The 26,412-nt window shown below is 29.4% G+C and overlaps 1 protein-coding gene across 2 annotated transcripts in view; it reads left to right on the top strand.

The window, feature by feature from the left end:
• The window catches only part of LOC129953776 (homeobox protein homothorax), a 332,104-nt gene that overhangs the window by 27,847 nt on the left and 277,845 nt on the right, over positions 1-26,412 (top strand). For both annotated transcript variants that reach the window (XM_056067233.1, XM_056067234.1), the window contains exons 3-5: positions 2,655-2,796; positions 21,954-22,004; positions 23,743-23,793. In XM_056067233.1, the coding sequence (XP_055923208.1) occupies positions 2,655-2,796; positions 21,954-22,004; positions 23,743-23,793 (244 nt within the window). The remainder of the gene's footprint in view (positions 1-2,654; positions 2,797-21,953; positions 22,005-23,742; positions 23,794-26,412) is intronic.

The raw sequence follows: 26,412 nt of genomic DNA, 5'->3' as shown, positions 1-26,412 counted from the left end.
TGGATAAATACCCTAAAAAAATATTAAAATACTTACAGAACCAGAAATAAAAGTTTCTATTTTAAATAAATTACTATAAATTGTGAGCAACATGTTGCAAAACTTTTATACTTAATATTTTTCAACGGTGAGCAAGCTTAATGTGTTTCTTTGTCCATAATTGGTAAAAGTTGCATTACTTGAAACAAAAGTTTCTATTTTGAATCATTTTCATCATTTAATAAAAATTGTAGCAACATGTTTTCCAAATTTGTTTTTGAGGTTTTTAATTCATAATTTGGTCTCATCCATGTTCTTTAAATTGGACTTAATATTATGATTTTTAACAAAATGGCTTTTGATAAGTATTCATTTGCAATATGTATCGAAACATTTTGAATATTCAACATGTTGCTAAACATTTTTAAAGCCTTTTATAGGTAATTTTAATGGCAACTTATTTACTTTTTTTCAATTTATCAATATTTCTTCTTTAATGACCACAACATCACTCAAATTCAAACCTCATCCATTTGTACAGGATCATTTGAGAAAAATTGTAGCTACATGATTTCAAAATTTGTATTTGATATTTTTAATTATTATAAGTCTTAATTTTGTCTCAGAATTGTTCTTTAAATTGGACTTAATATTATGATTTGTTAAAAAATGGCTTTTGTTAATTTTCATTTGCAATATGTATCAACATGTTCCTAAACATTTTAAATGCCTTTTTTAGATCATTTTAATGGCAACTTATTTACTTTGTTTATTGTTTTTAATTAGTTAATATTTCTTCACTCAAATTCAAACCTCATCCACTTGTACGGGATTTTTATTGGAAAACTTTGAAATGAAGTATTTTTCCCCCCCGATCCCCTCAATTTTAAAAATATCAACCAATTATCTTATGAGTTTATATATTGGTTTAGATGGTTTAAGCTCTCTAATCGTCTCCAATTATAAACAATTACCAGATTATGCTATAGCAGTTGAAAGTCTATGGTAGTCTCATAATACTCAATTTGGAATTGTATTTTGTCGATTGGAAAGAATTCGCATAGTGAAAGCCGTTCACAGGATTGTTTTTTTTTTAGGTTGTATGTGTTTTATGTTGTTTTGGTTTATTGTTTTGTCATCCATTCCCACTTGAGGTTATATTTTTCTTGTAATGTCATCAAACCAAAAAAAAAAAGCCACATAAAGAACCACAAAGTGTATAAACAATTAAAAAGTACAAAAAAGAAAACCCCTCTCACCAATATCACCATCAGTGACGAAAATGTTGTAAAATAAAACCAAATAAGCCAAGTTGGCCACTATTCAAATATTTTTCGAGAACCACAAAAAAAAAAACAAGAACTAAAAATCGAAATCTTCCTAAATGCCATGCACTCTATGTGCACTGATGTTGATGATGATGATGATGCGGCTGCCGATGTTGATGATGTTCTTTCTAAATACGGATGCGCTCTAATTAAAGTTTGAAAGAGTATACGCACGCTACCGCATTTAAAAAAAAAAAAAAAAAAACGTTGCACAAACTAAAAATTCGTCTGAACAAATTCCACACCTATGCGCCAACCTCGCGCCCTCCTTTCTTGTTACCATATCTCATCTCTTGAGCGGCATATCTATCTACTTATGTATATACAAATATCTTTTCTTTTTATAATTCAAAATTTCCATTCAACATTTTTGTTTATACACATTTTATAACCTCGCATGAGTGTAGCACATTTTTTTTTGTTTGGTGTATTTTTGGGTGTTTGTTGGGGGGGAAGGGATGGAGAGGGGGCAATTTGATAAGTCTTGTCGCCACTGTATAAACACTGCAACCGCGAAGCCAGTCACCATCATCATCATCATCGGTACGAGTATAAAATCAGAAGTCAGTTTTCTCGAATGAATGTGTATACAACGTCGTCGTAGTCGTCATCGTCAATATCATGGTGCATGCTTTGGATGCAACAGCAGAGGCATATATCCAGCGAAACATCATGCTCATCGCCATCGTTGCCACCGCTTATTCCCTTGGACGGCCGCCTTCACCACACTCCACCAACACAGCCCATCATTATCAACCGTGAAACCAAGAGAGATGGTGTTGATGATGATGATGATGCTCCATATCACAAAATCATTCTCTACTCCGGGTTGTTGAGATTCCACACACCCGAATGTGTTGCGTACTCATTACGGATTTTATGTGCGTATCTTTTGTTTTTATTTTTTTTTTTCATTTTAGTTTAGTTATTTGGCTAAGATTTGGTTTGCCTTTGGTCGGCCTCAGAAGCCCCCTTTTTTAAAAAAAACGTCTCTTTCTTCATCAAACGAATGAACAGAGAGAAGAATTTTTCAGTAGTGTGTTTTGAAAAAATGTTTACTTTTTGGTAAAAGTTTGTTTTTCTTGTGGTTCTTTTATTAGTTCTATACAATGCCCCCATAAAAAGGGAATATAGTTTATATACAAAACCAAAACACAGAGTTTTGGCTTACCACACATCTCCATACACATACAGCCATGCATGAAGACATAAACACATACTGAGAGGGTGCACTTTATCTATTTGAAAACATGATTTAACAATTTTTTTTTGTTTAGATAATGAATTTTTTTGTTTTTATTAATAACGAACTTTTTAATTAATTTTTTGTTTTCTCTTAAATTACAGACATCCACTCTTTCCACTATTGGCGCTTATATTTGAAAAATGTGAATTGGCCACATGTACGCCTAGGGAACCTGGTGTACAAGGTGGTGATGTATGTTCGTCAGAATCGTTTAATGAGGATATAGCAATGTTCAGTAAACAGGTATGTACATTTTTCTATATGTGTTAAACAAAAAACTTAGAATAGTGGAGTACCATAAGGTTCCATTGTTAGGCCTGTACTTTTTATTTTTATTTATTTCGTTTGTTTTTATTAAGTTTGATTGAGAAGTGTTAATGGGATGTTCCATGTGTCACAATTTTGTGATTTATGATGATCCAAGGTACATTCCAGATGTGTCAAATAATTGGTTTTATTGTTATTATTATGTTCCCACATTCTCAAAACAACCAAAATAATAACAGCTGTTGTGTCAAATTGAAAAATCAAACTTCAAGTTTACAAATTTCACACACCCCATCTATAAGATATATCTTTAACAATGGGAACCGAGAATAATCCCTGATGGAATCTGATGAAATAACCACACATTAAACGAGATAATACACTACACAACACAACACATCACATACTCCAGATCTATCGTTCTCTTCATCTACTCTATAAAACTGTTTAACTGACTAATAAAGTTTATGCCACTGACATTTAGATAATTTATGATCCCTTAACATCAAAATTATATGTTATACTTATGTACATATGCGGTATAGACGGCCTCCACCGACCGCGTCACAATACCGCCTTCAACGAACAAGATAGATGTTTTGCTGTTCTCTGGTGTGTAGTTCTGTTTGAATCTGTATTTTTTTATTACTTTATGACCATGAATTTTGCCAAGCGTGCGCGCTTTGGAACACATCTCCAGCATGGCCATTCAAATCCTCCAGCATGCGATGATGATATGATGGGAGTTCCATTTTCATTTACATTCCGAGAGTAAAAGAATTTCTGTGCTAATTTCTAAACGTGAAAATTTTGTTGTTGATTGCAAAACGCGGGCTATACAAGAAATTAGATTTGATGATATGTTGGATTTAATCACGGTATACGAGTGTATGGAGTGAAGAATTTGCATTATGTTGAAGAACAATCATAATTTTTATTGATGTTTTTGTTAGTTAATGTTGTAATGTCAGGAATTTGGAATTTGTACAATTAACATCTGTTAATTTTCTTCAAATTAGTAAACGTTTTGCAACTATGAGAAGCATTTGCAGTCTAGGAATTACTAATTTAAAATAGACATGCAACATGTTGCTGAACAAATAATCTTCGTATGCTTTAAGTCATGTTAAATTGAAATTTTGCTTTCAACCTGGCTTAAATAAAAAAAAAACTCCTTGGCAACATTTTTTCCTAAATGTTGCTGTGGAATTGATCGACAGTAACTGGATATAAACATTACAAATCATCTTCATTTAATTTGAACCCATCTACGAATAAAATTGTACTTTGAAGCTGTTTTAAACAAAAAAGCTCATTAGCAACATTGTTTCCTATATGTTGCTGGATATCATATTCGGTTTTCTTAGAGTTTGAAGGCTGAAACAAAAGTAGGTGTAAGTTTAATGCTCTTAAATATCTTTTTGATTGTAAAGACTTAGAAAAAAAAGTTTACCAGACCCAAACCTGTACATCCCTAAAACACATTGATTCCAAAATGTTGCGCTACATTTTTAAGCTTTATAAATGTTAATGGAATCAAAACAAAATATGTTGCTTAACATTTTTTGATATAAATTATGGCATCGTAACATTTGTTTTTTAACAGCAAGGTGTAATATTTCAATAAAAGTTGTTGTAACAAGTTTCGCAACATTGTTAATATAATTTAATATGCAAGCACTTTACAAACAAGAAATTTAAAGGATGTTAAACAAAAATCAAATCAATTAACCACTCAACAAAAAACTATCCTCACATTTAGCCACAATACCAGACATTTTGGTGTTGGAAATTTAAATGATGCGTAGGAAAATCACTTAATAATAATTGATAAAATTATAACATGTGACTTCTTTAAGTCAAATATATCTTTTTTTTTCATCCCACATCAATCCCTTTATCTACTTTAAGTTGGTTTTGTACAAAAAATAACACACAAAGATGCGCTTTTAAGAACAATTCCAAGATCACACACTTCTTAAGGTCTTAAATCATTTTTATTTAAAAAAAATTTAAAAAAAGATACCCGAACACAGCATTCTCCTCTGTCTGATTGCTGTTAAGTGTGAATGTTCCTTTAAAGTTAAATGAAGAACAAAAAATAACATTGGGGGAAAGGAAATACATTAAAGTCTCAATATAAGACAGACATTTAAAGCAAGAGTGAGGGAGGAGGTGACTGACTTGTTTGACTGAAAATTGGGTGTTCAAAAATAACAAAACAACACAAAAAATAATATTAAAAAATCGAAAACATTTTCTTAAAAGATCGCTCGTGCTCTGGTTAGTCAATATAGCAACAAAAACAACACAACTCAAGAAAAAAAAAACATATATATATCATTCCATGATTTTCTTTTTATTTTTTAAATATATATTTTGTATCTTTTGTCTGTGACCCTCATCAAAGCAAGAAAATCAACATCATATGTTTCACACATGATGAGTTTCATCATTTCTTTTATTTTGTTTGTCGATTTTATTTTTGCTGGAGGAAAGACTACAACCAACTGAGATGATGTTTTTGATGATGATGATGTGCATCTTTTGTCAGTGGCATCAACCAACATGTATCCAATTTTGGTGTAGTTTCTATTAATTCCCAAAAAAAAACATCATTTAACAGATTTTTATTTGTATTCAAATTATATTTTTTTCATTTAACTCCCAAATAAACTGAAATATGATATTAAAAAAAAAAGTTGCACAGCTGCGAAAATGCCTGATTTCCTTTGCCAACTTCTTTATAACCATCTCGTTTCACTTCTATGCATATATACATTATAAACATATGCATAAGCATACATAGTTAGTTGATTGCATATTCATGCTGCTGCTGCTGACTTTGCTTGGTGTCACAATGATTAATGAATCTCCAGTTTGAGCATTATGTTGTGTTGTATTTTTTTTATTTTTATTTTTTCCCTGGTGTTTTTCATTTTTTATGTACTATTCACGAATATACCACATATGTAGACACATATTTTATTCTTCTTTACTTTTGTTGCATATATACAACATTTCATTCAAAAAGTTCAAGGCAATTTCAAATGCAATTTATCTATCTCTATTTTTTAGAAAAATAAAAATATGTGTATCTTATATTAGCAAGAGACCTTACTCTATACATTTTTATAATGAAATAATAAAAGTTATTCGTATTTGTGTGTTTAGATACATTGTTGCTTCTTTGGAGCTTAAGAATCCTGGTCGAAGGACCAAAACTGAATCAGAACTCTATTTATTTGATATGTGTATCTTTGTGATATGTGTATCTTTTCATCTAAAATTATAAAATTACACATATCTTTTGAACTAATAAAGTTTATTAAGTATCCCCCCTGTAAGTGAAAACAACAAAATGAGTCTGCAACATCCCAAAGCTTTAGATATCCAGGTCGAACGACCAAAATTTCATTGAAAATTCGCTTCCAAATTCAATATATATTTTATTTAAACACAAATTACATTTGATTTTATACAACTTTAAGCCATCATCGATTGTTGTTGGCAACATATATAGACACTCTTAGATACATTTGTCTATCTTCAATGATTTGATATGAAAATTTAAGAACAGAATACAACAAAACCACTATATTCATTTCCCGAAATGTATGCGGTTACTATGGTTACAAAATTTACTGCATAATTTGCATTAACACACCATGGTTGTCATATTGTTTGTATAGATAGATACAAAGCTAATATAATTGCATTATATAGATACATAAACCTATATAGATATTATCTATATACCAAAACCAAAGATACATATATTTATGTATAGTATAGAGAGAGAGAGATAGGAAAATTATTCGTAGCAATTACAATTACCGAACTATAATTGCTGTTTTGTGGTATTTTGTGATTGATAATCACAATCACGCGTATTAGATGTCCCCTAAAAGCCACCTATAAATGTCACAGTCCGTTCTATATAAACATAGAACATTGTATCTATCTATCTGTATGAGGTTCTATAATATGTATATATTGTATATGTGGTTATAGATTTTGGGGTTACATATTATAAGGCTATAAAATTAAGCAATTTATATTGTATCTATTATAGAAAGAGGTGCATCTATCTATCTATCTATCTACAAAATGTATCTATGCTAAGCTAATAAAGATATTTTTATGTTTTTTTTGTCTTAAGATGTTTTATTTTGTTTTTTATTTTATATGTCGCTTATGTAAGTTCATATAATAATTAATTGTATCCTTGACACTATGGGTTGTATCTATTATTATAAATCATTGCCTAAGTGGATACATCCAATTAGTTTTTGCATTAATACACCATTTGATACACCTAAATGAGTGTGTTTAGTTTTCTTTTTTTTTTTTTTGATATAATGTATCTATATTTATTTGTTGTCTGTGCTTTGTCAGAGGCAAGCAAATTAATTGGGAAATAAATTAACCAATGGTCATTTTAAATTGCACTCATCGATTCAATCAATATAAGTACTTTTTTTAATTCATTTTAACTGCAGTTGGTTTCTGTGTTGAATTTCAATATTATTTGTGTTGTGCGATGTTTTATTTTAAAAAGACTTTATTCAAAAAAAAGACGTAGATACAAAAAATGTTTACTGCGCATTTGTTTTTCGATAGATAGTTTTTTTTTGTTGTATCTAGAGTACAAAAATGTAATAGAATCCTTGCGAATGCATTGTCCTTGTGAGCAGGTATATTATCTATTGTTATAAATTATTTTAAAAATTGAAAATCCTTTGTGCCTATGTATAGTTTTTCTTTTTAAACACACACATATCCTCACAACAAAACAGAAATTCAAGGAAAAGGGTCCTTTAGAAACAAAACAAAATAAGAAAAAAGAATGCGGAATGCTCATTTTTGGATATGATGCTTCTTTTAAACGGAACCCAACAAATTTTAATCCTTAGAATATAGGTAGGTACATTTTGGTCGCATATTCTACCTTCGTTGGTACATTCTCTCCCGACTTTATACCTACCTAAAGGAAGGATTCTTAAAATTCTATATCCTTTGCAATATGCGCGACTAAATAAAATTATTGTGTGTGAATTCAAAATGTGAGAGAGAAAGAAAAATAAAGAGGAAAAAAGGGCTCTATGAATTTTGAAGGTTTTAAATTTCCTTTTCTATTGTAGTGTACAATGTCTTTTCTTACAATTTTTTCGTTTCGAATTGTGTTGTATTCTACTAGCAACATATGTGCGTTTGAGGATTTCAAGATTTTTTTTTTATTATTTTAAATTTTTCGTTTTGTTTTGATGGTTGCTGGTGTAGTGATTCCTTCTTTAACGAAGAAAGAAAGAAAAAGAACATTCATATAAAAATTAACCACCACGTGCATATTGTATGCAGCAGATTAATACCCTATAACCCTGTTCTCAGGGGTTGTTCTGTTACTAACAAGCATCACCATAATATAAATAAGAGTGAAATGAAATTAAATGCGCAACAATGCCCAGCAGGATATAGGTACGCGCGAGCGAGCGATGCTCTTTTCACATTTCCCTTTTTCTTGATTCAATTTTATAATTGTTTTGTTTGAAAAACTGGATCTAATTCTTCTTGTTTCTTTCTCAAAATTCAACATTTTTCAGCTTTCTGTAGCTCATTCCGTGTTCTTCTTTTGATTTCTTCACTTTTGAGTCATCAAATGCAAATGTTACAAAAAATTGCTGAAATATCGGAGACATTTTGGTGGAAAATCTTGTGTTCAAAATTCTTCTTGTTTCTTTCTCAAAGTTCAACAATATTCAGCTTTCTGTAGCTCATTCTATGCTCTTCTTTTGATTTTTTCACTTTTGAGTCATCAAATGCAAATGTTGCAAAAAATTGCTGGAATATCGGAGACATTTTGGTGGAAATTCTAGTGTTCGAAATTCTTCTTGTTTCTTTATTAAAATTGAACTTTTTAAGCTTTATGCACCTCACCCTGTGCTGTTCTTTTGATTTCTTCACTTTTGAGTCATCTAATGCAAATGTTGCAAAAAATTGCTGGAATATCGGAGACATTTTGGTGTAAAAATTTTGTGTACAAAATTCTTCTTGTTTCTTTATTAAAATTGAACTTTTTAAGCTTTATGCACCTCACCCTGTGCTGTTCTTTTGATTTTTTCACTTTTAAGTCATCAAATGCAAATGTTGCAAAAAATTGCTGGAATATCGGAGACATTTTGGTGGAAAAATCTTGTGTACAAAATTCTTCTTGTTTCTTTATTAAAATTGAACTTGTTCTGTTCATTTCTTCACTTTTAAGTCATCAAATGTAAATGTTGCAAAAAATTGCTAGAATATCGAATACAATTTGATGAAAAATCTTGTGTAAAACATCAAAATTCAAACCATTACAACCTCCAAATTGTATTACACACGTTTTAAACTTATTCTATCTTTTTTTAAAAATAGAAATTCTTTTCTTAAAGATGCATATACTATGTAAACCCTCTCTCTTATACATTATATATCAATCAACATCTGTTTTAAAGTTTTCTATGTAATTTTATTACTTCATTGACAGATTAATGTTTTTAAATTTTGTTTTACCTTACATTTTACGCGCCACAATTAAATTAACTTTTTGTTTTTCTTGTTCTTATAAAAGTATCTATATAAATCTAATTCCTATCTTATATATGTCCACTCATTTTGACATTCTATTATAAGTCTCGAGAGAGATTCATAGATACATCTAGCTACTTTGTATGTAGACTTATTTTTTGCCATATAAATTAAATCTCCATGTATATCTATGGGATGCATTTTTGTGTATCTATATTATGATGAGATGAGGCTTTAAAAGATATACACTGTGCATACTTTTTTTTTCTTGTATTTTGACGTCAGTATAGTGCAGTTTTGTTTTGTCTATAAATAGAAATAATATTCCATTGGAATTTCAATACGAATGATGTTGGCTTTGAATACAAACACAAACACACCATCTTCTTTTTTTTGTTATACTTAGAAGACGAATAGAAATACAAAAATATTTAATAGAAACATGTGCACTGTGCAGTTATGTATTTTTCTTTTTGACACATGCCATGATTAAATCAGATAAGTGTTGGATAAAAAACTGTTTTCATTTAAAATTGGTTAAGAGATTTTATGTCACACTAATTTAATTTGATTTTTTAATTCGTAATTCAAGATTTACAAACTTTGTGTCTAAAAATTGTTTGCATTTTTGTTCGTGTGACTAAAAATGTGACCTTAATGGGATGAGGATATCTCTAAATGTCTAATCTTATTCCCAAATTTTTGTTTCTGACTAAGATAATACTCACAATTGTGACCTTATACGAACTATAAAATTGTTTTTGTGTGTCAGAACTGTGACGTCACAATTTTCCTTCGAAAAGGAACAATCTATACAAAAGTCCCAATTGAGTTGGATAAAAAACATTGATTTTTGATATCTTTCTTTTAGGTTTATAAAACTTTCTGACAAAAATGTGACGCTATAGCTTAAAAGCAACTCAAGTAACTTAACAAAAACAATTAATGAAACCTTTTTTTCTGGTTAAAACATGTCTGTAATTCATTCAACTTCGTCACGGAAAATGTGACCCTATAGTTACATTTTAATTTTTGTGTAGATTGTTTCATATTTTCGTTGTTTAACACAGTCATACGTAGTTCAAATCATCACTAAATACAATACATTCCTCAAGGAAATCTTCGTTCTATGTTTGTGACTAAAATGTGACATTTTAATTTTGTATGTTTAACACCCAAATAAACTTGAGTAGGCCATAAAATGTTACGTCACAAATGTTCTTTAACTAATTTTTATCTTTCTGATTGTGTCACTACCGACAAATTAAGAACCCAAAAGAATACCGTGCTTTGGATTTCTTACATTGATTTGTTACCTAAGTGACACAAAAGTATTCACGATAGCTTAATACACGTATATATTGATATAAGCTATTTCTTTGTGTATATTATGTTTGAATGTTGCTTACATTAAAAAAAAATCCCAAATCAAAATCAAACTCAAAAAGTATTTTCTCTGTGTGTGCCCTAAAATATGATCTTTCTATATCTGAATGTTTAGTTTAAATTTTAATATAACACGCAAAATGTGATATTCTGTGTGTGTGGGCCCCGCCTTAGTTTATAGACAAAAACGAAGAAAAAAAAAACTAAAGAAATATTATAATCAATTGATTTTGAGGTCGATTAAGAAATTATTGTTTGTTTATGAATCCACTTGGCGCCTTGTTATTTCTTCAAGACGACTGACGGCGACGACGACGACCAAACCACACATAGTATCTTATATGCACCATACACCACATTATGATGATGATGGCGGGCTATGTGTTTTTAAGGCAAATTAAAGTCAGACAACAAAACTAAATATATGTAAAAATAAGGTCTTTACTGGCGCGCGCGCCTCTTAGACATCCAGACACAAACACACGTCATTTAGATTTGACGCTTTTAAAATGTATATAGATAGATAGATATTGGGTGTGTTTCTTTATTAAAAAAAAAAGAAAAAACAAATTAAACCTAAAGCTAGACGCTAGCGCTGCTGTAGGTTGCTTCTTTAACTGAAAGATACTTTTTGTATTGTTTAATTTTTCATTAGCATCTTGTTGCACACTGTCAGTCAACCTAAACATTTCATTTATAAAACATTCTATAAAGCAATGCTCTGAGATGTGGTTTGTTAAATCGACCTTTTAGATAAACAGATTCATCATCATAATAAATAAATATACAACAACAACAAAAAGGAAAAAAAAACGAAAGATTGACGTTAATCAAAAGTCTACGTCTATCTCTCTAGAGTGTTAAACTATTCTATACTTAATGACTTAGACACGCTACAAATAGATCAAGTTTTTTTTTTTTTTTTTAATTTTGTATCTTCTATCTATATTCATATCTCTGACTCTGACTCGATGATGTTGCTTCTTCTTATTCTGTATCTCTTTCTCTCTATATCGTTCTCTTTCTCTGTTGAATAGTGTATATGATGGTGTTTATTATTAGTGTTGGGAATATTTTCAAGATTTTCCCTTGAGATAAAACCTCTGGCTGCATTTTTATAGATACTTTTTCGTTAAATTTTCCATATTTTAAAACAAACTATTTTTAGAGGAGAAAGCTTAAAGATACATTTTTTGTTTTATTATTCAAGTTTATAAACATTTTTCATTAAAAATTATAAGTTTTCTTTGTTATCATTTCATCGAACCAATTGCGCGAAACGATCATAGATACGATGATAGATACAATTCTTTGTTTGATTTACTAAGTACCTCTCCATAATATTCTTCTCTAATGTATATAAACTTTTGTATACATCATATGCCATTGAAACAAAGAAAAAAGAATCTAAAGAATCCCCGTTGTGTGATGTCAGTATGATGTATCTGATTGGGAAGGTGGTGTGTATATATTCATTGAATCTATACACAATAATGTTCCTATTCAAAATAAACAAATTTGTTATAATTTTAATGTTTGAAGGAAAACCACATAAACCACAAAAAAAAAAATAACAAATTGCCTAAAACCGTGAAAAAAGCAACACAAAAAGATAAGCCCTGACCTTACCCAAAAAAATAAGAAAAAAAAAAAAACAACAAATACGTCTTCACGCTCGCAAAATGACCCATAATTTACAAAAAAAAAAAAAAAAAAATTGTTTGCGATCCCCGCGTCTGATTCAAACGAATTAAAGTCATATACATAATAATATATGGCAGGTCCGTTGCTTAACTAGAATAACCATAATTTACTTTTTTTTGTGTTGTGTTATATTATATGTGCTGCGTTTACACATTTATTATTATTGTTGCTGATGGTTGTTTTTATTTTTATTTTATCCCTCCGCGCGCGCTTTTGGCGTTCATCTTCATCTAGTAAGAAGGTTTATAGTATCTATGAAGTGTAGACCTACAAGAAAAAGCCCCTTTCTCTTTCTCCAACTGTTTTTGTCTCTGTCTTTGATTTTTGTATATTTATGACCATTAGAGACTCAAGAGTCAACAGTCATGATAATAAACATTATTCAATCTCATTCACGGTTTCGTTTTTATTATATCGATGGTTTTGTGATTATTATTATTGTGTTGTTTTATTTTTTTTTGGGTTTTGGTTTTGGATTTGGATTTTTATTAAAACCATTAGCGATGATGTTTTTTGATTTGAAAAAAATACTAATTCATGGGTAACACTTAGACATAAATATTATGTTGAGATACTTTATTGAAGAACTATCATTATTTTTATTTTTGTATTTTAACTTGTTACTTTTTGATTTGTATGCTGCGTTTGATGTTGATATGTTTTGATATTATGCTTATAACACTTTGACGATGACGTCGAAAGACAACAATGACGAAATTGATGATAATGGTTTTTGGCATTGTAAAAGTTTTGTACGTGTATCGCTGCTTCTCAACATGTTTAAAGAGATGATGATCGATTTATTTTAATGGCTTTAAGTTTTATTTTGTATTCTCACCTTCCTTACATTTTATAGGTTTTGTTTGTGGTATGTCGACTTGATAAATTAATTTGGGACAGGTGGGAGTTTTTGATGGAACTATTGTAGGTGTTTTTTTTTTGACATCTTAATTGGAACCTTGTATCTGAAACATTTGTATCTTAAGAGAATTAATGTCATTAATTTTGTTCTTTGATTATTTCGCTATTATAATCACATCATTATGGGATTTCTGGGTCAAATTTAATTGTTATAAGTCGTGTAGCACTATTAGATACGATCAATTTCACTTTTAGATTGATGTTTAATAATGAATTTTGGCAATTTATAGATTTTTTTAATGAGATTTTAGTAAATTTTAGAATTTGCTTTTAAATATTAAAGAAAAAACATTCCCCTCATAAAGTCCTTTTTTCATCGATTACCAACAAACCTTTATCTGAATTCCTAACAGAAATAAACTAATTAAATACTTTTTGAAACAACCTTTAATTTAAAGAAATTGCGAGTAAAATAACCTCTTGAAGCTCTGTAAAAGTGTAAAATATAATTATTCCATATTATTATATACAAAAGTATAGGCCAAACAACACAATCATGTGGAACCCCATCTAATTCTTGTCATGTTTCGCTTTTATGCAGTACTTTACATTATTTTTACTCAAAATATTGCCTTCCGAGTGTTTGTCGAACCTTAATTCTTTTTTTACACTGTTTTACTTCTGTAAGCTCTAAAAAAGGTTAGAATATTATAATTCCCTGTTAAGTTTCGGCTAAAGAAAATAACCATGTGGAACCCCATCTATTCTTTGTTATGGTTTTCATCATACCTCTTGAAGCTCTATAGAATATAGAATCTATATTATATTATAGCCAAAGAATTGAACCATGTGGAACCCCGTCTCTTTTTTGATAATGAGAGCTTTACCTATTTTTTGTACTCAAAGTGTTGCCTTTCGATTGTTTGTAAAATATAAATTCCCTTTTAACACTATTTTACCTCTAAAAGCTCTTTAGAAGGTTAGAGTATTATAATTACCTGTTAAGTTTCGGCTAAAGAAAACAACTGTGGAACCTCATCTATTCTATGTTTTGTTTTCATCGTACCTCTTGAAGCTCTATAGAAGGTTAGAATACTATAATTCTCAATTATTATAAATATATTAAAAGTATCGGTCAAAGAATTGAACCATGTCTAACCCCGTCTTTTTCTTGATATGCAAAACTACATTATTTGTATTCAAAATGTTGCCTTCCGATTGTTTGTCAATTATTAATTCCTATATAACACCATCACACCTCAAGAAGCTCTATAGAAGGTTAGAACATTATAATTCTCAATTATTATAAATATATAAAAAGTATCGGTCAAAGAATTGAACTATGTGGAACCCCGTCTCTTTTTTTTGATATGCAGAACTTTCCCTATTTTTTATACTCAAAATGTTGCCTTTTGAATGTTTGTCATATATAAATTCACTTTTAACACTATTTCACCTCTAGAAGCTATATAGAACTTTAGAATATGATAATTCTCTATTAATATAGATATATAAAAAGTATCGGCCAAAAAATTCAACCATGTGGAACCCCATCTTATTCTTGTTATGCAGAACTTATTGAGTACGTATTTTTTGTACTCAAAATGTTGCTTTAGAATGTTTGTCAAATATAAATTCCCTTTTTAACACTATCATCTGCCTTTCTAAGCAAACATTCCTTCTGTCTTAATCCAATAAAAGGCAAGACAGATGCATACTTATTTCATTCTGAAAATGTAGTAAAAATAAAGACATTGCAACATATGTATATGAGGAAAGAATTCACCTACCTTATCTTTTTAACCTCAAAAACTAAGTATACAATGTTATTAAGGTTGATATTATTATGGATAGTGGTGGCGACAGAAAAAAAAGGGAAGCCATGAAATCTCAAACCTTATTTACATTTCAACCAAAATCTAAAAGAAACAAAATATTTAGACAAAAATAAAAAAAAAGACTAAAACCAACAAAAACTCCTTGAACCCAAAAAACCAAACACTGTTTTCCAAAAAAAAATCGTGAAGATACGCTCTAATGATAGTGAAAGTCAATGTGCTGTACAGAACATATATGAATATGATACGAATGTCGAGTATGACTTCAACTTCTAAAAATATAAAGTAGCTAAATCTAGACGCACAAAATAAATATTGACATTAGTAGATAGATAGATACGTATGATGACTCTCTGCTACTTCTTCAATCTACATAAATGAATGCATCATTGCAAGTAGTCAAATTAGAGGAGACACACACCGTATACAAACCATATCAAACTCACTAGATACATAAGTATACTCACTGAATACACACCGCATCAATTGCGTTATATGAGAATAAATAAATTAGGTGTATCTAGATATAAGAAAAAGAAGACGCATGTTGCAGAAGCACCACCACCATCATCACCACCACACCAGGTCACCATAATAATGACGAAAACGACAACGATGCATCGTGATGATGATGATGATGAGATCTTTTTTAAAACTGAGTCATAATGTCGTATTTCCGTGTAAATAAGATGAAAAATTCCTCAACTAATCTTTCTGGTATTTTTTTTGTTAACTGTGGTTATTTTGTTGCCGCTGACTGTGGCGGTAGAAAACGGTGAGCAAAATCAACAAATATTTTTCACATTCAGTTTTTTTTGTTTTATCTTTATAGATTTGTATAAACATTATTTTGAGTCTAGTTACTACTGTTTTCTCATGATGTTGATAACGAGATTGTTTTATGTATGCACACAAAACACGTATACATTTTTATTTTCGGAAAAATATACAATACACAGTCTTGTACACCTTTGGACTAACAAAGTTTTATATTACACTTCTATTTAATTATAATCTAACTGAAAGATAATTGATAAACACGTTTATAATAGAACCGATAAGTTATATACGAGTTGAGAGCTGCACGAGTGTTCTATAGGGTGTACTTTATTTTGACCTAATAAACTTTATAGTATTGTTTCCGTAATTTTATATGCATATAATGTTCTATATCTATCTGCCTTAGACTAGGCCTTGTTAGATGAAATAATGTTTTGATTTAAATAAATTAATATTGACATGCAAATAACAAATGGCACTAAGATAGGAGGTATAATTATTATAATCACTTGCTTTAAACTTGTCATCATTTAGGGTTTTTTTGTGGATGTTGCAGACACATTTATTAATTTCATACAAAAAAATAAACAATTAAAACAATTACATGTTTTTGCTTTGGCTATAAGTGTCATTTATTAGTCATTAGAAAGATGATTATAAAAAGTTATCTTTTTTCAGAACAATATGTATCTCAGGGTGGCAACTCAAATGACAGATGATTCATGTTCAATAAAAATTGTATTCTCATTACTTTTCTTGTGTCAAATGTTAAGACTTGAGTCTTTTAGATTAAATTGTACCTTATTGGACATTTTTGAAGTTGATTTCAACTTTGAAGCTTGTGAATAAGTTATCATAAGTATAAAAAAAGTTGCAGCAACATGTTGCTAGAGGTTAATAGCAAGATTTCTTTTGTTTTATCAAGTTAAATATTTTGTAATATTTCCAATTTTCATATTTAGCAACGAAGTAACACAAAATTCAATTAGAAAAAGCTTAAACTGCGTGTTTTATAGATTTTATGTTTAAAAGCCACAGGATAAAACCTAACGTATAAACAATAGTTCTTTTTTTATGAGCGATTATTACAGAAATTAAAGATTAAAAGCAATTTCGATAACTCTAATTGCGATTAGGTACATGTTGCCTAAGCAATTCACTAGTAATAAAATTAAATTTATTGTTTTATGGCCTCTTTAAATACAAAAAATCCAAATCTCTTTTGATAGGATTTTGTATTTTTAAAATAAACAAGAAATTATGTATTTATAGCTTGTTGTTTTTAATTTTGCGGTTTAAGATCATCAAATCAAACTCAAATTTTGATTTAACGACATGACCAAAAAATAAATATTTAAAATATTTTGTCGATTCAGTTTTTATATGATACTTAAATATATTTATTGATTTTTAAATGTACAAGATACAAATAATTAGTTTTTTTTTATTTTTAGAACTTTATTTAATTACCAGCAAATGCTTTAGGTTTAAGATACAAAGAATTTTATTTCATTTTCATTTAAAATTGAACAACATCTTATATGTGTACATAATTAAAGATATCAACATCCACTTAAAATTGTTAAAATTTTCTTGTGACAATATTCAATTTTACGAGAATTTCCGCCCTCACAAAAGATACAAAAATGAAAACAAAGCAAAATTCCAAAAGCCAAAAATTGTCTTCATTCTCTACTAAATATATAAGAAAAAACAAGGGAAATACAATTTATTTTTCTGTCTGTCCATGACAAAATAGCCTATGCGGGTTGAAATATGGTTGCCAACTTGATTTTTCCATTTTCAAACTTCAATCCTGAAGAAAAACCCAAATTTTAAGAAAAAAAAGAAAATAAATACTTGAAAAATTTAAGTATCTGGCAACATTCTTTTGAAACAAATAAAATTTAAGAAGAAAGAAAGATAACTTCACAGAGAGGGAATTAGTTTTCATCAGAAAAATTAAATGTGAAAAACATTTGGTCGACATGCTACAACGCGACAAATCCATTCACCCACGCATCTCACGCCAGCACATTTGGCACTTAAAAATTTTTATATAAAAACGCAAACGAAAAATGAACAAACAAAAAACATTTTTTTTCTTTATCAATATCTAAATTTAAATCATCTTAAGATACATCAGCATATGTATGTATATACAAAAAGATACATATATAAATTTGTGCGTTTGTCGATGTTCATTTATAGATACTTTATGAAAATAGCTCTTTTCTCTTTTGAATGGTTGATGCTGATGTTGATGTTGATGCATGATGGCAAAGAGCTAAGAGCTATAGAAAAAAAATGCGAATCCTGTGTGGATAAATCGTAAAACTTCACTCATTTTAAAAACTATAAGATACAAAGATACAGATAGATAAATACTTAGATACTATTCACACTTTCTTTCTTTTGTTTTTTTTTTTTTATATATTTTTAATCTTGCAGGAGAATCAAATAAAAATAAATTATAGAAAAATACATTAATTCTTCTTAGAAAGAACATTTTGGGGGAGAAAGTGTATTTCTCGGTGTGTCACTTCGTGTATAAATTCTTTTTGGGTGTATTTTTAATATTCTAAGTTTTTTTTTATTTTTAAGATGATGCTTGTTTTTTTTTTTTTTTTTTTGTGTAAAGTAAGAGCGGGTGTTTATTTATAGCCATGTCTCATGCTGTGAATTTACTTGTTACAATGATTTATTCGATTTTAAAAACCTCTTCTTGCAGCCACATTAAAAATTATATGGTTTGCGCGTCACTCAGTTGGTAGACAACGACAACGACGACGTTGACTACGCTTTACACACACAAAATGCACTCTCTCTATCTCTCACTCAATTTGCAATGTTTTAAATAATTGCACTTTTGTGAAATTTTGTATATCTTTGAAATTGAGAAAATGAATTTTACGCTTGTGCATTTAAGATACGCCATTGTAAGCAGCGGCGTATAGAGAATTTGAACTTCAAATCCGATCACTTTTTTTTTTTAAAGGAAAACAATATGGCGCACAGGTTTAAGGTTAAAACACAGGTAAAACACGTATTCTCGTACATCTGTCCAAAAACAAGTTTAGATGTATCTTCTTCTTCAATATTCCATAAAGATACCTATATTTATTCTTTAGCCAGATTTATAATGATCGGTTGTTAGTTCATCATACATACCAACTTATATATGTTCGAAGGGGTCATGTTAGGGCGTTTTCTCAGGACCCCATAGTATCGCCTTCTTGCAACAACATAACAGAAAACAAAAATTCCATCCAACCATCCATTCATCTATATTATACATCTGGGCATTTATCCATTTTCAATCCCCATAATCAAAGATCCCCACTTTTCGACTTAACCTATAACCATCATTATTCCATCCCAGCAGACAAACCTTATAATCATCGGTTCTTGAGAGTGAGTTTCGTATAGAGTGACTTTGACAAGATGATTGATGTGCCCAGCCCCATTTTGAGCGAGTGAGATGCGCGTGCTTTGCTAATTTAGATTTTGGTTCTTTTTTTTTTGTAAATTATTATACTGATCATGCGGGATATATGTATGTGAATATCTATATAACATATTTTTTGTGGTCTTTAAGGTTTTTTTGAGTGTGTGGTTTATTTGAAATTCGCCCTTAGAATGATAGACGGACATTTTTTAAGTTTAAAAATACTTTTTTCAATCAATAGATACAAATTCTTAAGTAAAAGATACTTTTGTGTGTTTATTTTGAGACCTTTCTCGCAAAATCCCAAAACCACAAAGAAAAAACTATAAAACCTTTACCAAATGCACAATCTCATCTTCCTAAAACCATAACAAATATATCTTTAAGATAATTCTGCATTCATCATCATCCAAGAAGATACAAATTAATGATGGATGAGTAATCTGAACAAAAAGTCATAAAATTGTTGGAACTATAATATACGGATATACGCTCTCACATTAAGTATTTGGGAACATTCAATCCTGGATGCTCAATTCTCAGTATGCTATCTGTTTTTTTTTTTTTTTTTAATTTTTATTATTTGAGGTTTTTCAAGGCAGTTTTTATTTTTAAATGACACTTAAAAAAGTATCTTCTTGTTATGGCTGTTGTGTTCATTCATTCTTTTTAATATTTAGCTAAGAAATTCAGTCATTATATTATTGTGTGATAAGTTTTTCAGATTCCCTGCTGGGTTTTCAGGGTGATTATAGAAGTTGTATAGAGGAAAGGATTTTTGTGTTGTTGCTGTTGTTGTTTCTGGTTGGTTAACAGAAAAAAAATGTGATTTAAGAACGAAACGACGCATGGTGTGAGAAGTATGCGTGTGTGGTTTTATTTAGTTCTGCTTGGGTGGTAACACAAGTGGGTAAGAACTAATAAGAACATTTTTTTTTTGAGACACAGAAAAAAAAACTATGGGTTTTTAAATAATAAATAAAAACAGCAACAAAAAATACAGGAAATCAACTAGACTGTATCTTTGTTTATCTTGCTTGGTTTAAGTCATAAACATTGTTTAACAATCACGTACGAAATTCTTGTTGTGAATATGATGAATCTCCCAGCATTCTTGTTCACAATTGATGAGTCTTCTCCATTAATCTATCTTTCAAATTGAGTTCAGCTGTGGAAATAAGTCACCTGATAAATTTATCCTGAAATATTTTAAAACTCCTTTCATCCAGCTTGAGCCCCCAAATAATCAGTGTCAAAAAATTAATTATCTATTCTGAAACAAATTCAAAGAATCCGTTTATTTCTGAAGTACTAAAAGCAATTATATTGCATTCTTGTTCACAATTATTAAATCTTATCCATCGTGACTCTATCTTTCAAATTAAGTCACTTATATTAATTTAAATTCATCCTGAAATATTTTAAAACTCCCTTTTATCCGGGTTGAGCCCCCAAATAATGGAAAACAATTTCCGATAAATTGAAACTTTCTTGATAACAATGATTTGCCTTCTTCTTAGTGCTTAAGAATTTAAGTCAATCATCCATGCACCGTTACGATTCAAGGCTCATACATTTGTCTTGTATCCAGCTCAAGCTGAGGGTCTATTAATAGATTGGTCAAAAGCAAAAAACTTGATATTTATACATTCTGTCCATTTTTTAACAACCTTTTGGCCTCGAACTATCATCATTTTTTGTATTCCTGGTCCGATAAACTTCTGCAAGTATTTTATTCCTTCACATATTAAATCTTAAGAAGAATAAGAAAAAAAAAATAAGCAACTAATTGAAAATTATAATATCGTCTTCTATAGAGGTTATTAAAGAACACATCTCGATTTTATTCATTTTATTTTTATATTTGTTTTTACGTATCTACCTACCTCTATACTTCTTCATCATCATCATCTTCATCATCCAGGTGGGTTCCATTTAAAAAAATCAAAAACACATTCTCAATCTCAATATTGCTGCGCTTAAAATAAAATTCGAAATAAAATTAAAATAAAAAAAAAATTGCATAAATTGGTTTTGTATGCGTGGGGAATACATCCCATATTGTAATATGATCATTCAACAAAACAAAAAAACATACATCTTTTTCTTTCACAAATCAAGAAAGGCTAAAGATACACCTTTTTTTTTGTTTTGTATATGAAATTAAAAATTCAAAAAAAAAAGATAAAACAAGATTTTTTTTGTAAAAAAAAAACGACAGACTCAAAGCGAAAATTTTAACCTCCCGCTGAGTCCGCAAGTTCGAAATGAACATTTATTATAATCGGTTTTTGGTAGGTAGGTATCTACACACATATGTATACCTATCTATAGAAAGATATTATTGAACATTTCATTGTAAGGTTCGAATGAATGGTGGAACGTATATCCATAAGTTACCTTGTTAAGGAATATGTATAAAAAATGTTATGCTCTTTTCGTATTTAACTGAGTTTTTGATTTGTTTTTAATTTCTTGCTTATGTACTTATATATGAATATTCAAAGAAATGTATTGTTTAAAAACTAATTTTTTGTTAATTTTCATTTCAGATAAGATCACAAAAACCCTACTACACAGCGGATCCCGAAGTAGATTCACTTGTAAGTATATTAAAATAATGTACATCAATTAAACTTTTTGTAACATATCAACAAAAAAAAAAAAACTGAAAATATCCTCCTTGACCTGAAAAACAACAAAATCAAATGGAGCCTTCCAAAGCATGAAGTTCAATGTCGCGCATATTTATGTGAGATAGAAAAAAGGAAACCCCCCTATGAAACATCATTTTTATTTTTAATTCGTGACAACAATTATTGGTCACTTGCTATACCTACCTTCATAACGTAGGTACCGATACAGCTTCTCACATTCTGACTCGTAGATACATATATAAATCGTATATGAAAGCAGGTTCAACAGAGCGATGCTAAAATAGTTAAAAGATACGATGTATCTATAAAAGAGTTGTTAGGTTATTTTATTGTTGAACATTTGCAAAAGCATACCAAATCTACCATTAAAACAATGCCAATGAAAATGCAACAACAAATATAAAAAGATTGCTCCAACCAACAACAACAACGACGACGACTACAAAAGACTTGTGAACCAGATGAGTCTCTATCAGGAATCTCGGCAACATTTTTGCTGTAGTTTTTTTTTTTTGTTGCGATACAGCAATACTTGTCGATCGGCCTTTTCAACCATATGACAATATAGTCAGCCTTTTGTCTCCTTGCAACTTTTTGTTGTTGTTGTTTTGTTTTAATGTTTAATTCCATTCACTTTGTGTATTTTTTAATTTTTTTGTTTTGATTTTATTGTTGTTTGTTTTTTCTTTTTGCATGACTCAAACGACACGCAGTTTACTTAGCAACATTAGCCTTGGTGAAAATTACACATTAAAAGCTATTTTATTATGGCATAGATACAGATACATTTTACCCGGAGTCAATGGATGCATTTGGATGCAATGAAGAGTTTTGTTAATTTTATTATTTTTTTTGTTGTCCTCTTTCCTCTAATCTAAATTGAGTGAAGCAATTTTGTGTACAAATGCGTGTACACAAAACCGCACCGCACAATGATTCATTAGATTAACTCTTTAATCTGTGTTATATGCGGTTTTGTTGCAGCACATGTTGCAATCTGCTGTATGTACACATGTAGCTCTATCAATTGAGTTACACGATAAACAAAATACAACACAAAAAAATGAGGAAGTGAAACTAATTCTTGTTAACAGGTTGTCGTAATAAAATTAAAAACAAAATCTCTTATACTCATGAACTTTTTTTTTAAGCAAAGACATGAACCATTAATGTTTCTCAATAATGTTGTGACACATTTTATGAGTTTTGTTTGAATTTTTATACTCATTCATAAAATATATATCTACGAGTATATTGTATACCATTTATAAGAAGAAGTCGTAAATCAAATCACATTTTATGTGTTTTGTTATTTTTATTGGTTCTATACTTGTATCTGACTCCGGATGAATGTATATTTCATGTTGCTTGTGGGTTGTCTTGTTGAGTTGTGGTTTCAACGCAATGTACAAAAAGGAGTAGTTACCTACAAATGACACACATGATTTTTAATGTGTTTTTAGGGTGCTGAGTTGTCGTTAAAATGTCTTGAGCTTGTTATGCTTTAGCAAAACATATAACATCTTAATAAAGGATGTGACAGGGTCAATTTCAAGATGTTAAACAAAATGTTGATAAGGTTTTTGGATGATTTAGTTGTTTTTTGTTGTTGTATATAATTTTCTAAGAAATGATAAATTAACAGATTAACTAATAAATATATATTTTTTACAATTTATTTCAGATGGTGCAAGCAATACAAGTACTTCGGTTTCACCTCTTAGAATTAGAAAAAGTGAGTATATTTTCATAATTTTTGTTTTTGTAAGAAATCTTTAGATTTATTCACACACAAGGGCTTATAATTTTTAATATTAAAATGGAACTATAGGGGGGATATTTTAACGTTGTGGGAATTCCACAGGATTCTTAGGAAGGTTTGGTAAAGTTTGAACAAAAAAATATTGTTTTCTTAGAAAATACAAGTCGATGCAACATGTTGCATGAAAATTGCAATTTTTTAACATGTTGCAGATTCTATAAAATACGTCTTTAAATAAAAAACACATATAAGCAACACAAAAATGCTATTTAAGAACACAAATACTCTATGAGTCTTTTTTTCGAAACGAACATTTTGATAAAATGTTTCTGCAACATTTTAAGTTGCAAAAATAACAACAAACCATGTAAGCAACATGATGATGAAAAAAATGTCTTTCTGTTAAAAGCTTACACGTAAAATTTATTCATTAATGCAACACATGTTTCCGAACAAAGAAATGTAAAACAATCATTCAAAAAAAAAACTATAAACCGATTAGGAACATGTGTCTGGAATTATATTTTTATGTCTGTCAACATTCTTCAAAGTTCAAGCCAAAGAAAAAAAAACATGTCATTAACATAAAACTGCTGTTTTATTCTGTTATACAATCAAAATTATTCAAATGTTTCCAATTCAACAAAAATAAAAGAAATCTATCTTTCTTTTGCATCATTCCATCATTTCTATATTTATAATTCTCTTTCCTTTTAAGGTTAAAATTAAAATTTAAACAAAAAAAATTCTAATATTATTTACACAAATTAAGGAAAGCTTATGCTAAACTAATTGCCAACTAAATTTACATATTCATATTGTTGGTACCTACATACGTATGTTTGTATTTTTCACAAAATATTTAAATATATAATATCTATCTACCTACTACCTTTTGAGATATAGAAACAAAAATCCATTTAAAAATTAAATTAAAGAAAAAAAAAGTATCTAGACAATCAAACTGGTTTAAAGTATCTATAATGACCACATGGACATAACGAGTAGGTGGGCTACCTCCTATAAACTTGATATAAAAACAAACAGAAATAACAAAAAACAAAACAGAAAAAGATTTATAAATTAATATGATTTAAAACTTAAGTTTTGCGATTTTTCCATAAATCAAGTATAGGGGTCGGTATGTGTATCTTTCTTTAGGTTAGGTAGGTTAGCCTTCAATCTCTCACTGACTAGGTATAGTATAGACTATAGACTACCTGATGCGAGAAGACACTCTCAACTTGGCCTGATGGCTTGGCCTGACATGGAATAATCTGTTTGAAGGTTTTGTCGTGGTTGAGACTTAAAGATACTTTTGTATCTTCGACTTTTGTTTTGCAAATTAAATGAACCAAACTGTCTATAAAGACCGGTTATATGGCAAGGATTTAGTATACAAATATCTGTCCCACGATTTTATATGTGTATCTAAGCAATGTTGACGGAACATTTTTTTGTTGTTGGTTTCAATAAAACCAAAATTCCCATAGTTAAATGTTAATGATAATCAATCCCCGTTATAGCACAACAATTTGCATAAATTTGAATTTTTTAACAATTTATCTTCTACAAAACAATCTCCTAAACTATTCTAAGCAAACATTCAAAATCGTCAACGTAGGCGGTGCGGTTCCGTTCGATGGTGGTGGAGAATTGAGCTAAGTTATAATAACTCAAGACTCCATGCTTCGCAGAGCATTGCTTAATTAATTTTTGTCTACAAAAATTTGTTGGTTTTCAACTCGTGGTTAGAATAATGACGAACATTTAATTATATTTTTTTTTTTAGTTTTTTGGGACCTCAAGCCAAGTAATTGAAGACTGAAGAATTCCCCTAATTTTTGTATGAATTTTTTGTGTGTGGGGTACCTAAAGACCTACCTACCTATAAACACGACGCATCTAAAACCTGTAATTTTGTATTTAGACGAATTAGAGAGGCTAGTAATTTAACGGGTACGGGTGAATTTTAATGGTGGGTTGTCCCTGTCGGCTGATTTATAATTTATTTATTAAGTACATGATAGGTTTTTATTTTTACCCCAGAAAAAAAAGAACAATAGTTTGATATTTTTGTTTCAAGTTCATTTTCATATAGAAAAAAAATAGGGGGAATTATTGTATTTTTGACTCTTCCAAAAATATATGATAATTAGTTCTTTCGCACAATCACACTCATAAAAAGGATTGTTTAGATTCATTTTTTTTATTCACTAAGCACAAAAAGATACATTATAGTAGATCTACGTTCTTAGATATCAATTCTATTTAACCAAATGTAATGCAGTGGGTGTTCTTTGGCGCGTAAAGAAATGTTGATAATAAAATAAAACAAAAAATAAAACAACAAAAATCTATGTATCTACAAATATACATTTAGATAAATAGTAAATAAAAGAACAGGTGAATGAATAAGGCGGCGCGGCGGAATGATTATGACGTTTGGATGGGAGAATTTTTGTTAGTTATTTACCTTTGTTTGAAGTCAGCAGCGTTGGTTGTGATGGAAAACAGGATGTTGATACAAAAATAAAGAACAAAAATAAAACAAAATACAACTGAAAAGATACAAAATCTTACTTAAAAAAA

The sequence above is a fragment of the Eupeodes corollae genome, chromosome 1 (genome assembly GCF_945859685.1).
Source record: "Eupeodes corollae chromosome 1, idEupCoro1.1, whole genome shotgun sequence".
NCBI classification, from domain to species: domain Eukaryota; kingdom Metazoa; phylum Arthropoda; class Insecta; order Diptera; family Syrphidae; genus Eupeodes; species Eupeodes corollae.
Note: the sequence above shows the minus strand (reverse complement) of the source record. Positions and strands in the feature narration are given on the sequence as shown.